Source organism: Salvelinus fontinalis, chromosome 9 (genome assembly GCF_029448725.1).
Source record: "Salvelinus fontinalis isolate EN_2023a chromosome 9, ASM2944872v1, whole genome shotgun sequence".
In the NCBI taxonomy this organism is placed as follows: Eukaryota; Metazoa; Chordata; class Actinopteri; order Salmoniformes; family Salmonidae; genus Salvelinus; species Salvelinus fontinalis.
Window position 1 is genome coordinate 37,791,710 of NC_074673.1, and position 25,100 is coordinate 37,816,809.

At 41.5% G+C, this 25,100-nt stretch overlaps 1 protein-coding gene and 1 long non-coding RNA gene across 3 annotated transcripts; one reads left to right on the forward strand and one right to left on the reverse strand.

The window, feature by feature from the left end:
* Window positions 1-5,070: 5,070 nt before the first annotated feature.
* On the forward strand, window positions 5,071-23,539 carry il34 (interleukin 34). Of its 2 annotated transcripts, none has more exons than XM_055934308.1 (7): window positions 5,071-5,441; window positions 11,608-11,745; window positions 13,328-13,431; window positions 13,606-13,683; window positions 20,221-20,403; window positions 20,501-20,663; window positions 23,038-23,539. In XM_055934308.1, exons 2-7 carry the CDS (start codon window positions 11,706-11,708, stop codon window positions 23,082-23,084), a joined length of 615 nt encoding a protein of 204 aa, XP_055790283.1. In that variant the 5' UTR covers window positions 5,071-5,441; window positions 11,608-11,705; the 3' UTR covers window positions 23,085-23,539. The 2 variants fall into 2 exon arrangements, with proteins under 2 accessions (XP_055790283.1, XP_055790284.1); XM_055934309.1 differs by having other exon boundaries at window positions 5,071-5,321.
* Window positions 12,371-16,582, reverse strand: LOC129862541 (uncharacterized). The gene is made up of 3 exons (XR_008760779.1): window positions 16,363-16,582; window positions 12,945-13,096; window positions 12,371-12,505 (listed from the first exon to the last, which is right to left on the reverse strand). It is a non-coding gene; the product is annotated as an uncharacterized LOC129862541 (long non-coding RNA).
* Window positions 23,540-25,100: the final 1,561 nt, after the last annotated feature.

Consider the following 25,100-nt stretch of genomic DNA (forward strand, 5'->3'; position numbering starts at 1 on the left):
AACAACATTCTAGGCACATTAGCATACGTCAGCAACAACCGTCCCGTTTAGGGACACCCATCATATAGAGGATGAGGCTTAGCCAATCATATATGCAGATGTTGATTGTAAGATAAATCTGTTATGTATGAATGAATCATGTCTATGTCCCTTCCTTTGAGATTATTTGCACTCCGGGAGATTGTATGCCAATCCGTTTTATTGGCTCTTAACCAACTGTGCTAGTTTGTTTTTTTGCATTGTTTGGAACTTATTTTGTACATAATGTTGCTGCTACCGTCTCTTATGACCGAAAAGAGCTTCTGGACATCAGAACAGCGATTATTCACCTCAAATTGGAAAAATAATTATTCTTTAATGAGTCGGACAGGAAGGATATACTCCAAACAGGCCCTCATCCCCGTCATTCGCTGGAGAAAGAAACAAATTTCGCGGAAAGAGATTGGGGTACCTTGTGAGGATCAAGCGAAGAGTGGCTAATCTGCCTTTGCCATCCGTACTGTTAGCTAGCGTTCAATTGCTGGAAAATAAATGGAACAAACTGAAAGCATGTATATCCTACCAACGGGACATTAATAACTGTAATATCTTATGTTTCACCGAGTCGTGGCTGAACGACAACATTAATAATATACAGCCGGCAGGTTATACACTATCGGCAGGATGGAACAGTAGTAGGACACGGGGCGGGGCCCTATGTATATTTGTAAACAGCTGGTGCACGATATCTAAGGAAGTATAGGTTTTGCGCGCCTGAGGTAGTGTGGTCTACAGCTTATCATTAGATACTCTATCTACCTAGTGAGTTCATCTGTATTTTTCATAGCTGTCTACATACCACCATAGACCGATGCTGGCACTAAAACCGCACTCAATGAGCTGTACACTACCTTTCAAAAGTTTGGGGTCACTTAGAAATGTCCTTGTTTTCCATGAAAACATACATGAAATTAGTTGCAAAATGAATTTAAAATATAGTCATGATGTTGACAAGGTTATAAATAATGAGTTTTAATTGAAATAATTATGTCCTTCAAACATGGCTTTCGTCAAATAATCCTCCATTTGCAGCAATTACAGCCTTGCAAACCTTTGGCATTATAGTTGTCAATTTGTTGGGGTAATTTGAAGAGATTTCACCCCATGCTTCCTGAAGCACCTCCCACAAGTTGGATTGGCTTGATGGGCACTTACGTACCATAATGTCAAGCTGCTCCCACAACAGCTCAATAGGGTTGAGATCCGGTGACTGTGTTGGCCTCTCCATTATAGACAGAATACCTTCTGACTGCTTCTTCCCTAAACAGTTCTTGCATAGTTTGGAGTTGTGTTTTGGGTCATTGTCCTGTTGTAGGAGGAAATTGGCTCCAATTAGGCGCCGTCCACATGGTATGGCAATGAGTTGCAAAATTAAGTGATAGCCTTCCTTCTTCAAGATCCCTTTTACCCTGTACAAATCTCCCACTTTACCAACACCAAAGCACCCCCAGACCATCACATTGCCTCCACCATGCTTGACAGATGGCATCAAGCACTCCTCCAGCATCTTTTTATTTTTTCTGCGTCTCACGAATGTTCTTTGTGATCCGAACACCTCAAACTTCGATTCGTCTGTCCATAACACTTTTTTCCAATCTTCCTCTGTCCATTGTCTGTTCTTTTGCCCATCTTAATCTTTTATTTTTATTAGCCAGTCTGAGATATGGCTTTTTCTTTGCATCTCTGCCTAGAAGGCCAGCATCCCTGAGTCGCCTCTTCACTGTTGACGTTGAGCCTGATGTTTTGCGGGTACAATTTAATGAAGGTGCCAGTTGAGGACTTGTGAGGCGTCTGTTTCTCAAACTAAACACTCTAATGTACTTGTCCTCTTGCTCAGTTGTGCACCGGGGCCTCCCACTCCTCTTTCTATTCTGGTTAGAGCCAGTTTGCGCTTTTCTGTGAAGGGAGTTGTACACAGCGTTGTACACAGCATTGTCTTGGTAATTTCTCACATGGAATAGCCTTCATTTCTCAGAACAAGAATAGATTGAGTTTCAGAAGAAAGATCTTTGTTTCTAGCCATTTTGAGCCTGTGAACGAACCCACAAATGCTGATGCTAATCTAAAGAAGGCCAGTTTTATTGCTTCTTTAATCAGTATAATTTTTTTATTTCACCTTTATTTAACCAGGTAGGCTAGTTGAGAACAAGTTCTCATTTGCAACTGCGACCTGGCCAAGATAAAGCATAGCAATTGGACACATACATCAACACAGAGTTACACATGGAATAAACAAAACATACAGTCAATAATACAGTAGAAAAATAAGTCTATATACAATGTGAGCAAATGAGGTGAGATAAGGGAGGTAAAGGCAAAAAAAGGCCATGGTGGCGAGGTAATTACAATATAGCAAGTAAAACACTGGAATAACAGTTTTCAGCTGTGCTAACATAATTGCAAAAGGGTTTTCTAATGATCAATTAGCCTTTTAAAATGATAAACTTGGATTAGCTAACACAACGTGCCATTGGAACACAGGAGGGATGGTTGCTGATAATGGGCCTCTGTACGCCTATTTAGATATTCCATTAAAAATCAGCTGTTTCCAGCTACAATAGTCTTTTACAACATTAACAATGTCTACACTATATTTCAATTTGAGTTTTTATTGATAAGCAATTTTGGTGCATTACTAATCGGTAGTAAGGCAATTACTCAATGTTGTGACGGGTATTAGGACATTTAACCTGTATCTTGATCATTCAAGTTAAGGCACTGATGCCCAACAATTGATATGGATTTAGCAGAGGGTTATTTTGAGTCACTGCCTCTTCCTCTACTTTTAATTTTCAACGTGTCATTCAACAGCAGAACATAATACCATTGTGCCGTTTTCGAGGTTGGTGTTGTGCCATTCCTGAGGTTGGTGAGATTGCTGGGAATATAGGTAGTTAGGCATAGTGCAGAGAGATGTTTGTAAACTAAGTGTGGTATCTTTCAGTGAGCTTGTTTGTGCATATTTGTGTGATCAGTGTTGCACCCCAGTGTATGTTTGTTATTATGGCTTGAAGAGGTGCTTATTCTTTGGAATGTGTTTGTCATTCACCACAGTTTGACTCAAGACTCAACCAGTTGCCTTGTTAATGTAGCTTGTCAAAATGATGGTGAAACATCCTTTCTACTGGCCAGAGATAGACGTCCCAATTAAAGACATATTTTCAAATTGCATGCATATTTACATATAAATGTATACTTAGTAATCTGTCTCAGACATTTATTTACTTCAATTAAATAGTTTTCTAAAATAACTTCAGTAAACTCCATTGACCTCTTTACTGCATCTGTTTCATGCAAACATCTTGGTGTTGTAACTGCAAGCAGGAATGAATATGTTAGCAGACTAAAATATTGAGCACCGGGGTCGTTCACCCCGCCCCTTGTTTGAGTAAGAATGCTGAGGATGTACATTCCCTTCATTGGAGAGTCATTGGTCTCCATCTTCTGGGATTTCCCCCCTGATGTCACTTTGTCTGGACTAGCAGATGGTGTTGTTATGATTGAGGTTTGGTTTAAGATTTTGGGGTCTGCACTGTACATGGAATGCCCCTTCTCAAAATGTCTCCAGTGTCTATCTGGCTCTAGGCCAGCCTGAAATCTGAAATGACAGTTCGTCTCGATGGCCTACAGCAGGGGTTCTTAAAGTGGGGTCTGTGGATGAGGTACAGCAGCTAGTCCGGAGCCAGATCTAAAACATGTAGTTAAAAAATATATTTTTTTTACATCAATTTTTAAAAAGAATATTACTAACTGATTAAACACATTTTGGCTGAGGGATCCATGGAATAAGTTTAGAAGGTGTAATACAATATTATTAAACAGAAGCAAATGGAACAAAACATACCTGAATTTGTCCAATAGAAGCTCTCGTTTGCAATTGTTGGACTTATGATTACACCCTAGATCAGTTAGATGCAGGCAAGACAGTATTTAAAGCGACAACAACAAAACATCTCTGCCCCATGACAAAATGTGTAGAATTGCAGGAAAATTGCTTGAAAACTGCTAAATGTTCTCTCAGATGCCAAGAGATGGGCCTTCCCAGGGCCTGAGATTTGTTTAGTTCGGCCATGCACTGTCAAAGTCATAGTAGAACTCCTTGTATGCTTTTTTTTTTTTTATCTCACTGGAGTTTTTCCTGATTGAGGGGGTCCCTGATGAATTTACTATCACAAAAGGGGTCCCGGCCCCAAAAACGTTTGAGAACCCCAGGTGTAAAGGAGCTTCCTCTGCAATTATCTTGATTTTGAAACATAGAAATAAACAATATTGTATCAGAGGTGTTTGCTTTCACCAGTAAACTTTTTTCACACACAGCATCTGAAGGGAAGGAAACAGGGGAGAGGATTCCACTTTGACTGTTGGCTACCCACCCCTTCTAGTGTAATTAGGTTTAGGCTATTCTAATAAGACCTAGACTTTGATTTTACAGCTGACTAATGGATGATGATAAGTTAACCACTTGGGTCAGAAGGCAAATGAATGTCCTCCATAATATTTGTAATTTTCTCAAACACGAGCAGCCCCATTTCAGCTTCAGAAATGTTACCAAAACCATTAACAAATCCTGTAGCCATTGAAGTATTATTTTCCAGAGTCTCATTCATGCTGCACCTCAGTACTGCGGGATAAAGCCCAAATAAATCCATAATGATCCACGTGGGCGTTTGTGGTGGGACAGTTTGGTACCCTAGCTGTCCTGAGTAGGCTTATGTTGGTCACTCGAGCATTCAGTCTATTTGTTCACAATGAACTCTGCCCTAGAAGATAAGTGGTGTTAATGTCATGAAATTGTGTGATTGTGAATAAATTGCCTTACATGGCCGCGTGGCTGTTGAGCACATGGAGTAAGTTTTAAGCCTATGGAGCTGAATGTGGAGTATGGTGCGATATCTGTGCCAACAAATTGTATTTGAATTCTATAATTTTTTATTTGTATTAGGATATTGAATTAGAATGTACTATTTAGGGCAGTCTAGTCGGGGGTGAGAATATTATTTGGGAGAGTTATGGCGCAGTGCATGGAAAGTGAAAGTAAAACCTGACAATTTACGCCTGCAAGGTGGAGCTGGAGACGACCATATGGGCATTGCGCAATTAATCAATATTCTCTCGTTTTGGAATTCTGGGCCAAAGAAAGTGAGGCTTCAGGGAGTTTCCCAAATTCGCGTTCGCCTAAAACGGGGGTTTTGCTCTGGGAGTTGCTACGCGCAGGTCATCTATTAAAGATGACATTGTTTCAATGTCACTGACCAGACACGCACGCGTGGTTTCCCAGCCTTGTAAGTAAGTCGTTTGTGTGAACCATGTGTGCTTTTGGTCGCTGCTGCTGATGGTCATTCTGAAGATAACGGAGTGTTGAAGTTGCGAGTTTCTGTGGAGTTACTGCTGTGATTGTGCAGGTGAATATGGAAGTGATATTTGTAACGTCTTGAGCAAATATTGGATGTGTATTGCTGCGCTTAGCCAACTTTAGTTATATGGCCTTATAAGACATGTTATTATTTAATATGGACGCTGAGGATGCAACCCGAAGGTGCTGTTTTGATATTGTAGGCTATAGGGCTAAATAATGAAGACCCTTGGGATCCATGATCCAAAGGATAGATTATAACATTTCCCATCATACTTAGAGACATGTTATTTGCCAGTGTTGGCTATGCCTACTCTATTTGCTATGCATTTTATTGTCATATAACATATGTCCATACATGTGATATATGTAAGTTATTTTTGGGGCACTGTCCTCTACTTTTCTCCAAGTTACAGCTGTGATGTGTGATTTAATGTTCTTGTTGTCAATTTTGTCATAATTTTCTGTATTTTTTTTGGAACTGATCATGGAAATTCACGTGAATGAATGATCACATCATTCACACGCCATTCACATTTGTCATGCCTCCAGATGTGAGAATTTCAGAATTCAAATGTATTTTGGATTCACATGTGAAGTTGAGTCATTAAAACTCGTTTTTCAACCACCCCACAAATGTCTTGTTAACAAACTATAGTTTTGGCAAGTTGATTCGGACATCTACTTTGTGCATGACACAAGTAATTTTTCCAACAATTGTTCTGTGATTGTGCATGACACAAACGATTTTACCAACAATTGTTCACAAACAGATTATTTCACTTATAATTCACTGTATCACAATTCCAGTGGGTCAGAAGTTTACATACACTAAGTTGACTGTGCCTTTAAACAGCTTGGAAAATTCCAGAAAATTATGTCATGGCTTTAGAAGCTTCTGATAGGCTAATTGACATAATTTGAGTCAATTGGAGGTGTACCTGTGGATGTATTTCAAGGCCTACTTTCAAACTCAGTGCCTCTTTGCTTGACATCATGGGAAAATCAAAAGAAATCAGCCAAGACCTCAGAAAAAATGTGTAGACCTCCAAGTCTGGTTCATCCTTGGAGCAATTTCCAAATGCCTGAATGTACCACGTTCATCTGTACAAACAATTGTACGCAAGTATAAACACCATGGGACCATGCAGCCGTCATACCGCTCAGGAAGGAGACGCATTCGGTCTCCTAGAGATGAACGTACTTTGGTGCAAAAAGTGCAAATCAATCCCAGAACAACAGCAAAGGACCTTGTGAGGATGCTGGAGGACACAGGTACAAAAGTATCTATATCCACAGTAAAACGAGTCCTATATCGACATAACCTGAAAGGCCTCTCAGCAAGGAAGAAGCCACTGCTCCAAAACTGCCATAAAAAGCCAGACTACGGTTTGCAACTGCACATGGGGATAAAGATCGTACTTTTTGGAGAAATGTCCTCTGGTCTGATGAAACAAAAATAGAACTGTTTGGCCATAATGACCATCGTTATGTTTGGAGGAAAATAGGGGATGCTCGCAAGCCGAAGAACACCATCCCAACCGTGAAGCACAGGGGTGGCAGCATCATGTTGTAGGGGTGCTTTGCTGCAGGAGTGACTGGTGCACTTCACAAAATAGATGGCATCATGAGGGAGGAAAAGTATGTGGATATATTGAAGCAACATCTCAAGACGTCAGTCAGGAAGTTAAAGCTTGTTCGCAAATGGGTCTTCCAAATGAACATTGACCTCAAGCATACTTCCAAAGTTGTGGCAAAATGGCTTAAGGACAACAAAGTCAAGGTATTGGAGTGGCCATCACAAAGCCCTCACCTCAATCCTATAGACAATTTGTGGGCAGAACTGAAAAAGCGTGTTCGAGCAAGGAGGCCTACAAACCTGACTCAGTTACACCAGCTCTGTCAGGAGGAATGGGCCAGAATTCACCCAACTTATTGTGGGAAGCTTGTGAAAGGCTACCTGAAACGTTTGACCCAAGTTAAACAATTAAAAGGCAATGCTACCAAATACTAATTGAGTGTATGTAAACTTCTGACCCACTGGGAATGTGATGAAAGAAATACAATCTGAAATAAATCATTCTCTACTATTATTCTGACATTTCACATTCTTAAAATAAAGTGGTAATCCTAACTGACCTAAGACAGGGAATTTTCACTAGGATTAAATGTCAGGAATTGTGAAAAACGGGGTTCAAATATATTTGGCAAAGGTGTATGTAAATTTCCGACTTCAACTGTATATATACAGTATCAGTCAAAGGTTTGGACACCTTCTCATTCAAGGATTTTTCTTTATCTTCACTATTTTCTACATTGTAGAATAATGAACACATCAAAACGATGAAATAACACATATGGAATCATGTAGTAACCCAAAAAGTGTTAAACAAATCAAAATTTATTTTATATTTGAGATTCTTCAAATAGCCACCCTTTACTTTGATGACAGCTTTGTACACTCTTGGCATTCTCTCATCCAGCTTCACCTGGAATGCTTTTCCAACAGTCTTGAAGGAGTTCCCACATACGGTGGGGCAAAAAAGTATTTAGTCAGCCACCAATTGTGCAAGTTCTCCCACTTAATAAGATGAGAGAGGCCTGTAATTTTCATCATAGGTACACTTCAACTATGACAGATAAAATGAGAAAAAAAATCCAGAAGATCACATTGTAGGATTTTTAATGAATTTATTTGCAGATTATGGTGGAAAATAAGTATTTGGTCACCTACAAACAAGCAAGATTTCTGGCTCTCACAGACCTGTAACTTCTTCTTTAAGAGGCTCCTCTGTCCTCCACTCGTTACCTGTATTAATAGCACCTGTTTGAACTTGTTATCAGTATAAAAGACACCTGTCCACAACCTCAAACAGTCACACTCCAAACTCCACTATGGCCAAGACCAAAGAGCTGTCAAAGGACACCAGAAACAAAATTGTAGACCTGCACCAGGCTGGGAAGACTGAATCTGCAATAGGTAAGCAGCTTGGTTTGAAGAAATCAACTGTGGGAGCAATTATTAGGAAATGGAAGACATACAAGACCACTGATAATCTCCATCGATCTGGGGCTCCACGCAAGATCTCACCCCGTGGGGTCAAAATGATCACAAGAACGGTGAGCAAAAATCCCAGAACCACACGGGGGGACCTAGTGAATTACCTGCAGAGAGCTGGGACCAAAGTAACAAAGCCTACCATCAGTAACACACTACGCCGCCAGGGACTCAAATCCTGCAGTGCCAGACGTGTCCCCCTGCTTAAGCCAGTACATGTCCAGGCCTGTCTGAAGTTTGCTAGAGAGCATTTGGATGATCCAGAAGAAGATTGGGAGAATGTCATATGGTCAGATGAAACCAAAATATAACTTTTTGGTAAAAACTCAACTCGTCGTGTTTGGAGGACAAAGAATGCTGAGTTGCATCCAAAGAACACCATACCTACTGTGAAGCATGGGGGTGGAAACATCATGCTTTGGGGCTGTTTTTCTGCAAAGGGACCAGAACGACTGATCCGTGTAAAGGAAAGAATGAATGGGGCCATGTATCGTGAGATTTTGAGTGAAAACCTCCTTCCATCAGCAAGGGCATTGAAGATGAAACGTGGTTGGGTCTTTCAGCATGACAATGATCCCAAACACACCGCCCGGGCAACGAAGGAGTGGCTTCGTAAGAAGCATTTCAAGGTCCTGGATTGGCCTAGCCAGTCTCCAGATCTCAACCCCATAGAAAATCTTTGGAGGGAGTTGAAAGTCCGTGTTGCCCAGCAACAGCCCCAAAACATCACTGCTCTAGAGGAGATCTGCATGGAGGAATGGGCCAAAATACCAGCAACAGTGTCTGAAAACCTTGCGAAGACTTACAGAAAACGTTTGACCTCTGTCATTGCCAACAAAGGGTATATAACAAAGTATTGAGATAAACTTTTGTTATTGACCAAATACTTATTTTCCACCATAATTTGCAAATAAATTCATTAAAAATCCTACAATGTGATTTTCTGTATTTTTTTTCTTCTCATTTTGTCTGTCATAGTTGAAGTGTACCTATGATGAAAATTACAGGCCTCTCTCATCTTTTTAAGTGGGAGAACTTGCCCAATTGGTGGCTGACTAAATACTTTTTTGCCCCACTGTATGCTGAGCACTTGTTGGCTGCTTTTCCTTCACTCTGCGGTCCAACTTGAACTCTGAAGAATTTATTTGGGCTGCAATTTCTGAGGCTTCTAACTCTAATGAACTTATCCTCTGCAGCAGAGGTAACTCTGGGTCTTCCTTTCCTGTGGCAGTCCTCATGAGAGCCAGTTTCATCATAGTGCTTGATGGTTTTTGCGACTGCACTTGAAGAAACGTTCAAAGTTCTTGAAATTTTCCAGATTGACTGACTTTCATGTCAGTCATAATGGACTGTTGTTTCTCTTTGCTTATTTGAGCTGTTCTTGCCATAATATGGACTTGGTCTTTTACCAAATAGAGCTCTTCTCTATACCACCTCTACAACACAACTGATTGGCTCAACGCATTAAGTACAGAAATTCCACAAATTAACTTTTAACAAGGCACGCCTTTTAAAATTGAAATGCTTTCCAGATGACTACCTCATGAAGCTGGTTGAGAGAATGCCAAGAGTGTGCAAAGCTGTCATCAAGGCAAAGGGTGGCTATGATGAATCGAAAATGTTAAATATATTTTGATTTGTTTGACAGTTTTTTGATTACTACATGATTCCATATGTGTAATTTCATAGTTTTGATGTCTTTACTATTATTCTACAATGTAGGAAATAGTCAAAATAAAGAAAAACCCTTGAATGAGTGTGTCCAAACTTTTGACTGGTACTATATATAAAACATTTAATTAAATGTCAATGATTTTACTGAGTTACAGTTAATATAAGGAAATCAGTCAATTGAAATACATTAATTAGGCCCTAATCTATGGATTTCACATGACTGGGCAGGGGCAGCCAATCAGAATTAGTTTTTCCCCACAAAGGGGATTTATTACAGACAGAAATACTCCTCAATTTCATCAGCAGTCTGGGTGGCTGGTCTCAGCTGATCCCGCAGATGACGAAGCCGGATGTGGAGGTCCTGGGCTGGCATGGTTACACGTGGTCTGCGGTTGTGAGGCTGGTTGGACTCACTGCCAAATTCTATAAAACAACGTTTCAGGCAGCTTATGGTAGAGAAATTAACATTAAATTCTCTGCCAACAGCTCTGGTGGGCATTCCCGCAGTCAGTATGCCAATTGCACACTCCCTCAACTTGAGACATCTGTGGCATTGTGTTGTGTGACAAAACTGCACATTTTAGAGTGGTCTTGTATTTTCCCCAGCACAAGGTGCACTTGTGTAATGATCATGTTGTTTAATCAACTTCTTGAAATGCCACACCTGTCAGGTGGATAGATTATGTTGGCAAATGAGAAATGCTCACTAACGGGGATGTAAACAAGTTTGTGCCAAAATTTGAGAGAAATACGCTTTTTGTGTGCATGGCATCTTTTATTTCAGCTCATGAAACATGGGACCAACACTTTACATGTTGCATTTATATTTTTGTTCATTGTGTATGTATGTATGTATATATATATATATTGTGTGGCAATGACTGAGCCGTTGTTGCTCCTAGAAATTTCTACTTCACAATAACAGCCCTTACAGTTGACCGGGGCAGCTCTAGCAGGGCAGAAATTTGATGAACTGACTTGATGGAAAGGTGGCAGTGTGGTGCCACGTTGAAAGTCACTGAATTCTTCAGTAAGGCCATTCTACTGCCAATGTTTGTCTATGGAGATTGTGTGGCTGTGCGCTCGATTTTATACACCTTTCAGCAACGGGTGTGGCTGAAATAGTCAAATCCACTAATTTTAAGGGGTTTCCACGATATAGCCGTCTGTAGTGCTGGCAAAAAAAAATGTTTTCCCCCCACCCCCAAACATCTTCCCGCAGCTTTGTCTATGCACCGGTTTTGGCAATACAGTGTTTCAAAATTCAAACTTCTCCTTTTGACATTAAGTGGTTGGTGGCCGTAGATGTACACGAAGGTCTGTCATCAAATGTCAACGTATACTGTACATTGATTATTTCCTGTTCTTTCAACCTGACAAGGGTTTTGTGGTGTTTATAGCTATTCAGAACAAATCTGATTGAAACCAGTGAAGACAGTCAATGTCGAACTGTTAAAAATGCCTGTCTGTGTTGCTGTTACAGGCTAACAAGGAGCGAGAAGAACCTTGTGGTGCTCTGGAACAGTGTGTGATCTGAGTCGGAGGCCTCCAGCGTGTTTGAACAGGGGCATAAATTGGAGTATGGTCCGGTCAACAGCCTGGCTCCTGGGAGCTCTATTGGGTAAGAGAAGTCCTGTGGTGCATGTGTGAAGAATTGGGGGGCTTGCGGATGTCACTCTAACCTACAGCAACTGCCCTGGGAACTACGTGTCAGGTCAAAGGCTAGAATCTTGACATTTTGTGGGGATGTAGTGGTGTGGGATCAGAACTGAGATTATGTGTACCGGTAGATTATGGATGTTATTCCTGGTTTCTTGAATATTTTTTGTTTGTGTTGCAATGGGCTGGGTGAGGCCCCATCACTTCAGCCACTTATACACCTACTGAGCGCTAAGAGGCCCTTAATAGTGTGAGGAAATACATCTGTCAGTAGAGACCGTTGGGAGTTTATAGTACCATACGTCTGTTCAGCAACTGAGCCCCAGTTGTCTTTGGAGAGTGGTAATAAATTGAATGATGCATACCTTTTCCCATTGGGCACCATGGTTGCATACCATATGTTAGTAAAAGAAAATCAATCACACTGACATTCTTGTATATTCTACAAAGGGTTCTTCATTTAATGGACCACGAATGTTTCGGACAATAGACCTTCATCACGATTTACACAAAGTTTGTTCTGCTATGGAGAAACCCCTAAAGGGTTTTCGTAAAAGAGATCAAAGCCCCCCCCCCCCCCCCTTAAACTGAAGAACTGTAGAAGACGTCATAGGTCTGATCAGTTCCTATCTCAGATTGAAAGAGAGATAACAAAAAAAAGTGTTGCGTAGGTCTGGTTTCTGTTCCAAAAAAGCTGTTAAACCGATGTATCTAACCACGTCCTGTAACAGAGAGAAAGAAATACACACACTTGAGTAAAAAATGAGAGGAAGAACGTGTATTGAAGGCAAGAGAGGGGGGTAGGGTGAGTGAGGTATCTGATGTTTGAGCCCCTGACTGTAGAAGTGCAGTGAGGTACATTCCTAGGAAGTGTGCTGTGAGGTCTTGGAGATTTTGCTGACTCAGAGTCACTATACAATCATCTACATCTAAGCCCTCGGCCACAGGATCTAACCACACAGTGGTCCACAACAGACTGGCTTTGGACTGCATGCCACCAGTCACTCTGCCCCCACTGCTATGAAACTGTGCTAGTCAGAGTTAGTTACTCCTGAGAAAAAATACCCTTTTGTCAAAATAGGTACTACTGTCTCAGTCTGCGTTTGGACCACAGGACCAAAATCCTGTTTTCAAACATAATAGCAAAAATGTACCACTGACCATGACTGTATTGGATGTCTCCTGCACTTGACCGCATGCAGATTAAGGTGAAAGCGTTTTAGAGGAGATTATTGTTGTGTTTAATCAGTATTGTAATCTGGCTCAGCTGGGGCTTTCTCTTAGATTGGTGGATTCTCAGTGAGATGATGAGTCTGATGGAAAGAAGAGGTCATGGTTCAGCATAATTCATTTTAGCAAAGCAACCACAGAGGTCTAGCTAGGAGCTATGGTCTGGCTTTGCACTGTGACAGTCTCAACATCTTTACTCAGTTCTCACCACAATTATACCACTTCAATACTGCTACGACACTGTTTTAGAATATTTAACTGCGTCAGTGAGTGACATGTTATATGATATCATATGTATGTTGTGCCCCCTGTAGGTTTGATATGTGTACTACCACCTGTTTTGATGACGCCCAGAACAGCCCAGTGCACGTCTTTGAAGACGTTGAAAAACAAACTCATAGGCAGAAGACGTAACATGGTAAGAAGGGGACAGGATATATCGAGACACTTACAACACATTTGGAATATTAATGAAATTAGGCAAGACTAGTGTGTGGATCACAGCATAGAAAAAAGACAATGACAGTTGATATATGTGGTATTTTTCTACAAACACAATCTGACACCAACATTTTTCCTGTCTTTTTAACAGAAACACAATTTACCCATTAATTACACCATCAGAGTTCACTATGAGGAGGTCTTCAAACTCAGCAACATCACCAGGCTGGTGAGTCCCTCCCTTTGTTTCCTTATCATTATCACTGGTCTAACTTAAATCATGGAAAAAATCTACTTGTCACACCACCCACTCACTCACCCTTTGTCTACATTGCTTCCTTATTCTCCCTCCTTTATCTTCACTCTTATCACTCCATCAGTCACCTAGCAACCAATTCCATAGTCCAAGTCGATATTCACGTAATAATAAGAAATTCTCCTCGACCACGCACACAAATTGGGGAAAACAAAAACATTTTCCCTTTCACACCCATTGTAAAAGAGCCCACTTTGTCCTTGATTTTTTTGTCATACAGAAAAGGGGTAATCTAGGTAACCACACCTTGTTTTCCCCACAGGCAGGCTCTTGATGTACATCCAATGATGTACATAAAACCACAGAGTTTCTAAACCCAGAGGTGCAAAACCGTGACAATTCCCGGGAACGCTTGTGAAACAGACCAAACACACCAGGCCGGGGTTTGACAAGTCCCCTTAGTTGTTGATTTTCTCCAAATTTAAAGATACAACCTAGATTTGAGCCTATGTCTTAAGTAGTTGAACATGTGAGACCACCGTTAGACCCGATGACGTGTTTCTACACATGAGCTTAGCTAGCTAAAAGCCAATTTATGCTTGATCTGTAAATTTGGTGGTAGGCTCCTTATGGAGGGTGTGACTCAATTTCGGAGCCTCCGGGGGCATGCAGAGGCCAAATTGAGCTCTGTACCGCATCCCCGTGCACCCCCCCCAAATTTTGTAACAATGCGGATGCCTCTGTATAGCTCCGCATTGAAATTATTGGTTGACATTAGGTGGCGGTGGGAGGTTGTGTATAAACACAAACTCACTTCCTTGACAAATTCCTTCACAACAGCTCTGCTCCACAGTTCTGCGCTGCTCCACCAAGCACAAGAAATATGAATGCCCTGACTTCTGCAGAGGCCATATCACTGTAAATACTACACGGCCAATGCAGATGTCAGATTGACCATGCAGCGCCTTTTAGCTAGCCATGACATTGCCTACAAGTGTGATCAGGAATTTCTTTTGGAGAAGCAGTTTCAGCATATAATCATGCTGTACTGTCTTTGTATACACCCTGGATTGCTGACGCTATGTATTGGCCATTGAGAGGCTTTGAAGTCACCTGACTGCAATATTGGCACTCCCCAGTAGGAGCAGTCCTCCATAGGAATGAAAGGAATTCTACAGTATTTGAATTAAATGTTGTCAAGGACAAAATTACATGTATTTAACAATGTTTTTGTTGTAGTGGGGAAGTGACATTAGTAATCTAAAAACATTTAACTTGAAGGAAAATATTTTATGTTTAGCTCACATAATATAATTTAAAAGTGTGCAAAAACAAATGTATACATTAATAAATGCATTTCTATAGCTTCTAAAATATTTTGTACAACGGTGAGGGAGTGTCAAGATGGAGGCACGGTGTCTTGAACACACCACCCCCTATCATTCATCTAGTGTATGTATAAATCATTGGTTCTATCTAATACAGTACCAACTGGGACTATGAGCAGCAGCACTTAAGCAGCACTTATTAGTTTGTTATACAGTACCAGTCAAAAGTTTGGACACACCTACTCATTCAAGGGTTTGTCTTTATTTTTACTATTTTCCACATTGTATAATAATAGTGAAGACATCAAAATGATGAAATAACACATGGAATCATGTAGTAACCAAAAAATGTTAAACAAATCAAAATATATATTAGATTTTAGATTCTTCAAAGTAGCCACCCTTTTCCTTGATGACAACTTTACACACAATTAGTGAAATGATCTACAGGTGCATCATTTAATAATAAGCGCTTTCATCAAGAGGCACGTGCACATCATTCTAGAGCAGAGTGCATTGTATAAAGAGGTCCCCATGGAGATGAAAATGGCTGCATTCTCTAAGCATTGTTTCAGAGACCTTGCCATCACCATAGAAATAAGAATTAATAGAATGGGTTTGGAACCTCTTACCCTGGCAATTTGACTGGTGTACACTCGCAATGGCTTCCTTGTATTGTGATGTAATCATTTCCATGGTAATGTAGAATGTTCATTCAAATGATGCTAACTGATGTGGCTCATGCAATGGAATGTATTTTTTGTAATGTAATTTAAGTTGATTCAACAAATCACAGCACAGATTGATGGGTACATTTCCTACTTTTACTTCCTGCCTGTACTTCCTGCTTTGGGTACACTCGCAATGGCCGCCAGTCCACCCATTATGCCATCAATGACTTGAATGGGGACGCCCATTCTATTTATTCTTATTTCTATGGCCATCATGTACAGACCCAGTTGGTATTAGATAAAATGTCGCAATCCTGCCTGTGGGGAAAACAACATGTGGTTACCACATTGTCTCACAGTAAAAACTTGACCTTTTTCAAATGCAATTTTCTTGTTTGTTTTTGTCGATTACAATTCTACATTTAAGAAAAGTACATCATCCAACATTAGCTGCTCCCTAGCGTTCTCACTACTTAGAAAAACGTAATATTGTAGGGATTCCCTCGTGCTTCTTTTCATGACAATGCTAGCAGCCACTTGAGTGAGTGGGTGCAAGCTGGCTACCGACCAACAACACAAACAAACGGACTATACAGCTTTAAGTAGTGAGAGGAGTTACAAACGGACTGTACTAAACAAGTTAAATGTCTTACCTGGGATTAAATGTTTTCCACAAATCTAGCTACGTGTAGCCTATTTCCCACTCTCCCACGACATAGCCTGAAGCCACAGGGCTCTTCTCGCAGGCTCTATTTCCCTACGTGAGAGCATTGCGATACGTAGGTGGATATTTTTGACCTGGTTACATGTACATTGAACAACACAGCAGCTTTTCGGGCATGTTTTGTTATTTCTGTATAACAAAAAACCAATGACAATGTTGTTGGGGGTTAATAGAATTTGTGGGCGTGGTCGAGAGGGGAATTCCTTTTTACGTGAATACCGACTGGGGCTATACTAAAAATGTTACAAGTGAGTCAGGAAAAATAAATTGCTTTGAGACTCTGAGGGCAGACTTCATCCTAAAAGCGAACAAGGAAATTAAAGTAGACCTTCTGTTCTACATGGAGGATCCTAATGCTTGGCACACAGCTTTCCACAAGACCAACAATTAACTTAACATGTCAGAAAGTACCACTATCTTATAGAGGAGGAGATCAGCCTGGTGCGTTGGCATACGGATGAGATCCGTGAGCTGCAGTGTGCATTGAAAAATGTTGAGGACAACCAGGCTCTTAGGATGGAAGTGTGCAGACTTAGAGAGGAACTGTCCAGCACAGTCAGCACTAGCCACATGCAGAACCTGCAGAAGGAGCTACATGAGCTAAGGCAGGAATTTCTCAGCCACAACCATCCACTCTACAAAGAGTTACACAAAAACTCAGGACCAAGGCAACAGCTGAATCAGAACCCACCAACCAAGCAACCCAAGCAACCAACATAACCAACCAATGCACCAGGCTGATCCATCCGTCTCATCCCTGTAGTTACTCACATCCCTCCTGCCATCCTCCACAGACATTATATTAATGATGGACTCCAATGGAAAGTTTATATTAGAGAATACACTTTTCGCAAATAAAAAGGTAGCAAAGTTATGGCGTCCCACAACAGAGAGAGCTATGGAGCTCTTGACTGTGGCCCAGCTTGGCTTCCCCAGCCATATCATCATGACCTGCGTACCCAACAGGAGAGGGTGGCCACATCACTAAGGGGAGTGATAGAGAGGGCCTCCACCATCTTCCCCCTTGCGAAGATCGTAATTTCTACCCTGCTCCAGAAGAGTTTTCATTCACATCATCAGCCCTCATATGTAGAGAGTTTGAAGCTTCGCACCCCCACAACCTCCCTCTCAGGCTAGTTTTGGTTACCCTCCCTACTCCCATCCCCAGGACTGGCCTTGGACACTACTGCCCCCCATGGCAGCCCCAACCTTGCAACAGGAGCCACACCAAGGCCTCCTGTGCACACCCAGAATGGAGCATTGGCAGCCACTCCGGTTCCCTACAGCAGCTCAACTCCTTTGGCGGAGTTGACAAATAGCTGTAGATGACCCTATGTCTGTTAGCTCTTATGGGAATGAGCTGAATACCCCCTCTGACTTTAAGTCTCGCAGGGGGTTTGGGCAAGTGCACGATAAGAAAATGGACACAGGGCCGAGTGACGCAGCGGTTTAAGGCACAGGATGGCAGTGCTAAAAGCGTCACTACAGACTTGGGTTCGATCCCAGGCTGTATCACATCTGGCCGTGATCGGGAGTGCCACACGTCGGCACACAATTGGCCCAACGTCATCCGGGTAAGGGGAGGGTTTGGCCGCGGGGACTTTACTTGGCTCATCACGCTCTAGCGACTCCTTGTGGCGGGCCGGGTGACTTCGGTTGTCAGTTGAACGGTGTTTCCTCCGACTCATTGGTGCAGCTGTCTTCCGGGTTAAGCGGGCGGGTGTTAAGAAGCGTGGTTTGGCGGGTCATGTTTCGGAGGACACATGAAGCGGATCTTCACCTCCCGAGCCCGTTGGGGAGTTGCAGCGATGAGAAGATAGAACTTGTGGAGAAAAAGGGGGGTAAAATACAAATAAAAAATAATAATGATAAAATGGACACAATTTAAATGTGGGTACAGTACTCGTGTCCTGACGTTCTGGTTCTCTCGGAAACATGGTTAAAGGGTTCTGTCTCTGATAAAGACATTGAAGTAAATGATTATAATGTATTTAGATGTGACAAATTACAGAAAAGTGGTGGGGGGGTTGCCATATATGTAAAATTAAATTTCATGGCGTCCCAATCTTTAAATATTTCTGGTCCCAAGACAATTTTGCTCCTGGTTGTAGATGTGTCCTTAACCCCCCCACCGATGCCATGGTGGATGCTATTGGTGCTATATCTGAGTGTTTAACACCTTTTATGTCCTCGGAGTTGGTCATTTTAGGGGATTTGAATCTGGATTGGCTATCCCCAGCCTCAGATCAATTTAAGAGTATGTGCTTTGATTTTAATCTGACACAATTGATCTCAAAACCACACGGCTAAATGTGAAAAACCCTGTTAACTCCTCATTGATTGATTTAATTCTTATGTGATGCTTTTAATCATAATTTCATCTCGGCAGGCTTTTTATTTGAGACAAACGGTGGTTTAATTGACCCTGATCAGACAATCGACTGCTCTTCCCTCTGCCAGACTCTAGCTGACTCGACAGTTATCCCGTCAACTTCTAGTGAATCTTTGTTTTAATTACAACAATTTATTATCAGCGATGTTCTAGATACCTTGCTTAAGATTGATGTAACAACAAAAAAATCCACTGGGGCTGATATGCTTGATCCATTTTCTCTGCAGCTCTCTGCCACCCTGATTGCTGAATCATTAACCCATATGTTTTACCTAACAATTATATTTGGTACTATCCCCAAGGTTTGGAAGGCGGCCCATGTACTCCGCCTTCACAAAGGTGGTGTGACCCTTGTGACCTAAATAATTATCGCCCTATTTCTAAACTTTCTTGATCTAGCTAAAATATTAGAATCCTTGATTAATTCTCAGCTAAGATCTTATTTTTGAAAACATATTCTAAATGTACATCAGTCAGGTTTTAGACCAGGTCATAGCACTATCCCTGCTGCATCCATAGTTATAAATGATGTGTTTAACTGTATGGATAAAAGGCACCATTGTGCTGCCCTCTTCATTGACCTGTCAAAGGCTTTTGATACTGTTGATCCCTCACTGCTAATTCAGAGCCTTTCCTCAATTTAGAATATATCCTCAATAAAAATATGTTTCTTCAATAGAATAGGTCCTGCCTCTCGCTAAATAGTAGAAAGCCGACTATTCGGACAACGATCTTATTGGTCCTAGACTATGGCGACATCATCTAAATGAACGCACCTGCCACTTCATTAAAGTCGTTAGATGCAGTTTCTCATAGCACACTGCACTTTATTACAGGTGACAATTTCAGTACTCGTCACAGCATTCTCTACCAGAAAGTTGGTTGGCCTTCTTTGATGTCACGTAGGTTGATACATGGCTATGTTTTCAATTATGAAGCCATTTTATAAAAGTCCCACTGTTCCTAATATCTTTACTAAACTTTAGACATACGACTTACCGCACCCGATCTCAGGTATAGTTAACTCTGGAAGTTCCTTTGGTCTTTACTGAGTTAGGTAAATCAGCTTTTAGTTTTCTTAAACCTTATTTGTGGAACAATCTTTACAAATTATTAAACTGGATGTTTTGGTGCCTATAGGGAAATTCAGAAAGCTGATTGAGGACCTTATTAATGATGAATGTGTTTGTTTGTTTATGACGGTTTTTCTTTCTGCTTGCATTTTGTATTTATATTTTGAAGTGTGTATTTTCTGGAATTTATGTAATTCAGGGCTCATCTGTAAAAGAGACCTTGGTATCAGTATGACTCCCTGATAAAGGTTAAATAAACATCTATCTGTTCCTATCTCACTCCAATCTACCGCACTTCTTTCTCTTGTCTTTGTCCCTCCAGAGGGCGAGGGTGGAGGATCTGGAAGACGGGGACCTGCAGGATGTGTGGCTGTTGGTCAACCAGGAGGTGTTGAAGAGGATTCTGAGGGTCTTGCCAGTGAGACACCCCTCCTACAAGTACACCACCGACCTGGAGGATCTCTTCAGGAAGGTCCAACAGGTGTTCCCACCACAGAGTGATGAGGTGTGTAAGACCGGCCATAGTGTCACCATCACTGTTCTACCCATCTCTCTGTTTGAACAAACGTATCTCATAATGGCCATGTATATTTATCTCTCAGAGAGAGCCACCAGAGCGAATAGAGGAGATCTACAAAAGGGTTAAGGAGATTGACTCAAAAGGCTGGAGGTTCGTGACTCCCAAATCTCTGTTGGATAACTGCTATCGGACAATGCACTGTCTCTTCAAAGACTGCTTTCCCAGTGAAGACAGAGAGCAAGACTGTGAGTGCACTTCATTCCCTTACTGTACTTCCTCTCTTCCATTACCTCTGAACTCTGCCCTCTCTAATTCAATTACCCACTGTCCATCAAGAGTACTTTTCCAGACATGCAGTTTTCATTCATTCCTCCTCTTGTAACATGAGTCTTAACTACTTGTTAAAGTGTGACAGAAGTCAGATGATACACTATATATACAAAAGCATGTGGACACCCCTTCAAATTTGTGGATTTGGCTTTTTGAGTATACCTGTTGCTGACAGGTGTATAAAATTGAGCACACAGCCATGAAATCTCCATAGACAAACATTGGCAGTAGAATGGCCTTACTGAAGAGCAACGTGGCACCGTCATAGGATGCCACCTTTCCAGTCAGTTCGTCAAATGTCTGCCCTGCTAGAGCTGCCCGGTCAACTGTAAGTGCTGTTATTGTGAAGTGGAAACGTCTAGGAGCAACTACGGCTCAGACGCGAAGTGGTAAGCCACACAAGCTCACAGAACGAGACTGCCGAGTGCTGAAGCGCGTAGTTCAAAAACATTGTCTGTTCTCGGTTGCAACACTCACTACTGAGTTTCAAACTGCCTCTTGATGCAACGTCAGCACAATAACTGTTTGTCGGGAGCTTCATGAAATGGGTTTCCATGGCGTGCATCCGCACACAAGCCTAGGATCACCATGCGCAATGCCAAGTATCAGCTGGGTTGGTGTAAAGCTCGCCGCCATTGGACTCTGGAGCAGTGGAAACGCGTTCTCTGGAGTGATGCTTCACCATCTGGCAGTCTGACGGACAAATCTGGGTTTGGTGGATGCCAGGAGAAAGCTACCTTCCCAAATGCCTAGTGCCAACTATAAAGTTTGTTGGAGGAATAAGGGTGTGGGGCTATTTTTCATGGTTCGAGCTAGGCCCCTTAGTTCCAGTGAAGGGAAATCTTCATGCTACAGCAGATGATATTCTAGACGATTCTGTGCTTCCAACTTTGTGGCAACAGTTTGGGCAAGGCCCTTTCTTTTTCAGCATGACAATACCCCCGTGCACAAACTGAGGTCCATAGAAAAATGGTTTGTCGAGCTCGGTGTGGATGAACTTGACTGGCCTACACAGAGCCCTGACCTCAACTCCATCTAACACCATATTAATGCTCATTATTTTGGAATAAGATGTTCGATGAGCAGGTGACCACATACTTTTGGACAGAATAAAACAATTAATGAAAGTCCCATGATGCTAGTGATTGTCTATTTAGTATATAACTTAATGACCATCATTATTCACATTACTTTAATTAAATATTTTGGTTGTTGTGTATGTTACATTTGTTTTATTTGATGACTTTATTATTTCATTCCAAGTCATCTCTACAGAGCTGCTGCCTATGCAGTCTGACAAAATCACTATTTTAGTAGTTATTCAAAGTAAATAAGGCGTAGCTGTATGACTGCTAAATACCAAAAGTTGGCATTTTCCCCATCAACACAAACCTACTCAACTGGTTTGGCATACTGTATATGGGCTTGTTGTGTTCATTGCGTCTCGTCAGTGTCTGTAGACACTATGTTCTTATTCAACACTGTTTGAAGAGAGATGGTTGTCTATGCCCAGGTCATACTCATTGAGGTCTGTGCCATAAAAGGACTTGGAACTGCCTGTCAATATCTCCTGTTAGCCTATTTATTAATAATTTACACATCCTATATAGGTAAAACATAGCTATGTGTTGCCTGGTTAGACTGGTCAAACAAAGTTTAACCCAGATGGTACTTTGAGTTAATGTAAAGAAAGCTAAGTCATGTCAGACCGTGGGAAAGAACTTACTGGCTGATTTTGACACTATCTTAAAGGGGAAGAGATGAGATGTTGGCTGCTTCCCACACATCCTGCCAGCCCTCTCACTGTTTTCTTTGTCTTTATGTGCATCATACTGACACAACATAGAGCCGTAGACATGTTATGTTAAGGCCTGTTATCATGTCTGTATCATGCACTATTAACTTCACAGGTTAATTGCATCAGCACCTCTTAATTTGATATTTTACAGAGAGATCAGTGGAGGTTTTGAGGCTATATAATATCTGTTAACAATTCAATTGAAGAGTTTCCATATGAAAATATAAGGCAGGAAGGAGTATAAAGCACTCGTGAGGAACATGAATAGTGAATATAAAAACCACAAGAAGAAAAAACAGATAACATAGCAACACAAAAATATAGTGAATAGGTTAAGGGCTTACTTCATGGCTAGGATGTTCAAAGCAAACCAAAACAAGTTTCATATAGTGTCATTGATTATTAGAAACAGTTGGTATGATTTTATCAGAAATATTTAGATATGATTTTATAATGATTCATCTGTCACTTACACTATTTTCTTCCCTCAGATTGTGGCTTACCTCACTGGCGGAAGGGCAGAAAGAGACTACAGTAAACCTGAGAAGGGCGCTATTGTTTTTATATGTATATTTATAATATATTGTCTACTGATGTTTATGTTCTGTGTTTTGATTGTGGGTTCTAGATGTGTTTAGACAGTTGTATGGTATAGGGCAGGTGGCTATGCTCAAGCAGAGCGCGATATAGCATTTCTATTTTTATTATTTTATATTTTTTTGCAATCAGGGAACACTTATAGGTGACATAGGTATTAGCAACTGTTGCCCATAAAACTAAGAACACAAACATAGCCAACTGCTCTCATCTCTGACTGTTTGTCTTTATGAACATTATAGTAAATGTGTTTGTTTAAAACTGTTATTTCTATGTTTTTTATAAAATGCTTCAAGGTGTTTTGCTGACTTGCAGGCATAGTCAGTGAATTCCTGCCACTTATGTATTTGGCATTATGCACATCAATGCTGAAATAAAGCAATTTGTGAAAATCTATTCCAGGTTCAACAAGAATTTCTGCAGTATGATTGATTGTGGTCAGATTACATCAGAGTTGTTTATGTACACAAGAGATTGTTTACATGCACACTTTTAATAATTGGATATTAAACTGATTATGGCAGTAGACAGATTACGCAATAATCATGTCACACCTTACTCTGTTTATCTTAATCGGTTTGAGGTCAAAATGGAAACTTAAAACGGCTGGTTTTCTGAGCAATCTTTCAAATTATTAGGACATGTAAACACCTTAATCGGTGTTCCAGCAGTGTGTGATCCGCGCATGTGCTAGCACCAGCCAAGCGAGCCTCCTTTAGCGGTGGCTAAAGTTAGCTGTAGTTTTCTAATGGCTGTTTAAATAAAACTGAAGCATGGATTAGTACTTTCCGGGTGAGGAAATATCTAACATCAAGTTGTAAAATAGTGAACTACTCCTTTTAAGGTGTCTACCATTAGACTCCTTAGTTAGTTCACTGCAGCTAGCGACTGGAACAAGCTGCAAAAAACACTAACCGGACCGTTTCATCTCCATCTCTTCATTCAAAGATTCAAATCATGGACACGCTTACTGACAGTTGTGGCTGCTTCGCGTGATGTATTGTTGTCTCTACCTTGCCCACTGTGCTGTTGTCTATGCCCAATAGTGTTTGTACCATGATTTGTGCTGCTACCATGCTGTGTTCCATGTGTTGCTGCTATGTTGTTGTCTTAGGTCTCTCTTTATGTGGTGTCTCTTGTCGTGATGTGTGTTTTGATATTTTTATTAATGTTTTATTTTGAATCCCAGCCCCCGTCCCAGCAGGAGGCCTAGCCGTCATTGTAAATAAGAATGTGTTCTTAACTGACTTGCCTAGTTAAAGGTACATTTACATTTACATTTAAGTCATTTAGCAGACGCTCTTATCCAGAGCGACTTACAGATTGGTGCATTCACCTTATGACATCCAGTGGAACAGCCACTTTACAATAGTGCATCTAAATCTTTTAAGGGGGGGGGAGGGGGGGGGGGGTCAGAAGGATTGCTTTATCCTATCCTAGGTATATTCCTTGAAGAGGTGGGGTTTCAGGTGTCTCCGGAAGGTGGTGATTGACTCCGCTGTCCTGGCGTCGTGAGGGAGTTTGTTCCACCATTGGGGTGCCAGAGCAGCGAACAGTTTTGACTGGGCTGAGCGGGAACTGTACTTCCTCAGTGGTAGGGAGGCGAGCAGGCCAGAGGTGGATGAACGCAGTGCCCTTGTTTGGGTGTAGGGCCTGATCAGAGCCTGAAGGTACTGAGGTGCCGTTCCCCTCACAGCTCCGTAGGCAAGCACCATGGTCTTGTAGCGGATGCGAGCTTCAACTGGAAGCCAGTGGAGAGAGCGGAGGAGCGGGGTGACGTGAGAGAACTTGGGAAGGTTGAACACCAGACGGGCTGCGGCGTTCTGGATGAGTTGTAGGGGTTTAATGGCACAGGCAGGGAGCCCAGCCAACAGCGAGTTGCAGTAATCCAGACGGGAGATGACAAGTGCCTGGATTAGGACCTGCGCCGCTTCCTGTGTGAGGCAGGGTCGTACTC

Bases quoted from the DNA above. Each gene is read 5' to 3' on its own strand.
- il34 (XM_055934308.1), top strand. From the start codon at position 11,706: ATGGTCCGGTCAACAGCCTGGCTCCTGGGAGCTCTATTGG. The intron at 11,746-13,327 runs GTAAGAGAAGTC...TGCCCCCTGTAG, and splicing joins GCTCCTGGGAGCTCTATTGG to GTTTGATATGTGTACTACCA. The intron at 13,684-20,220 runs GTGAGTCCCTCC...TTGTCCCTCCAG, and splicing joins TCAGCAACATCACCAGGCTG to AGGGCGAGGGTGGAGGATCT.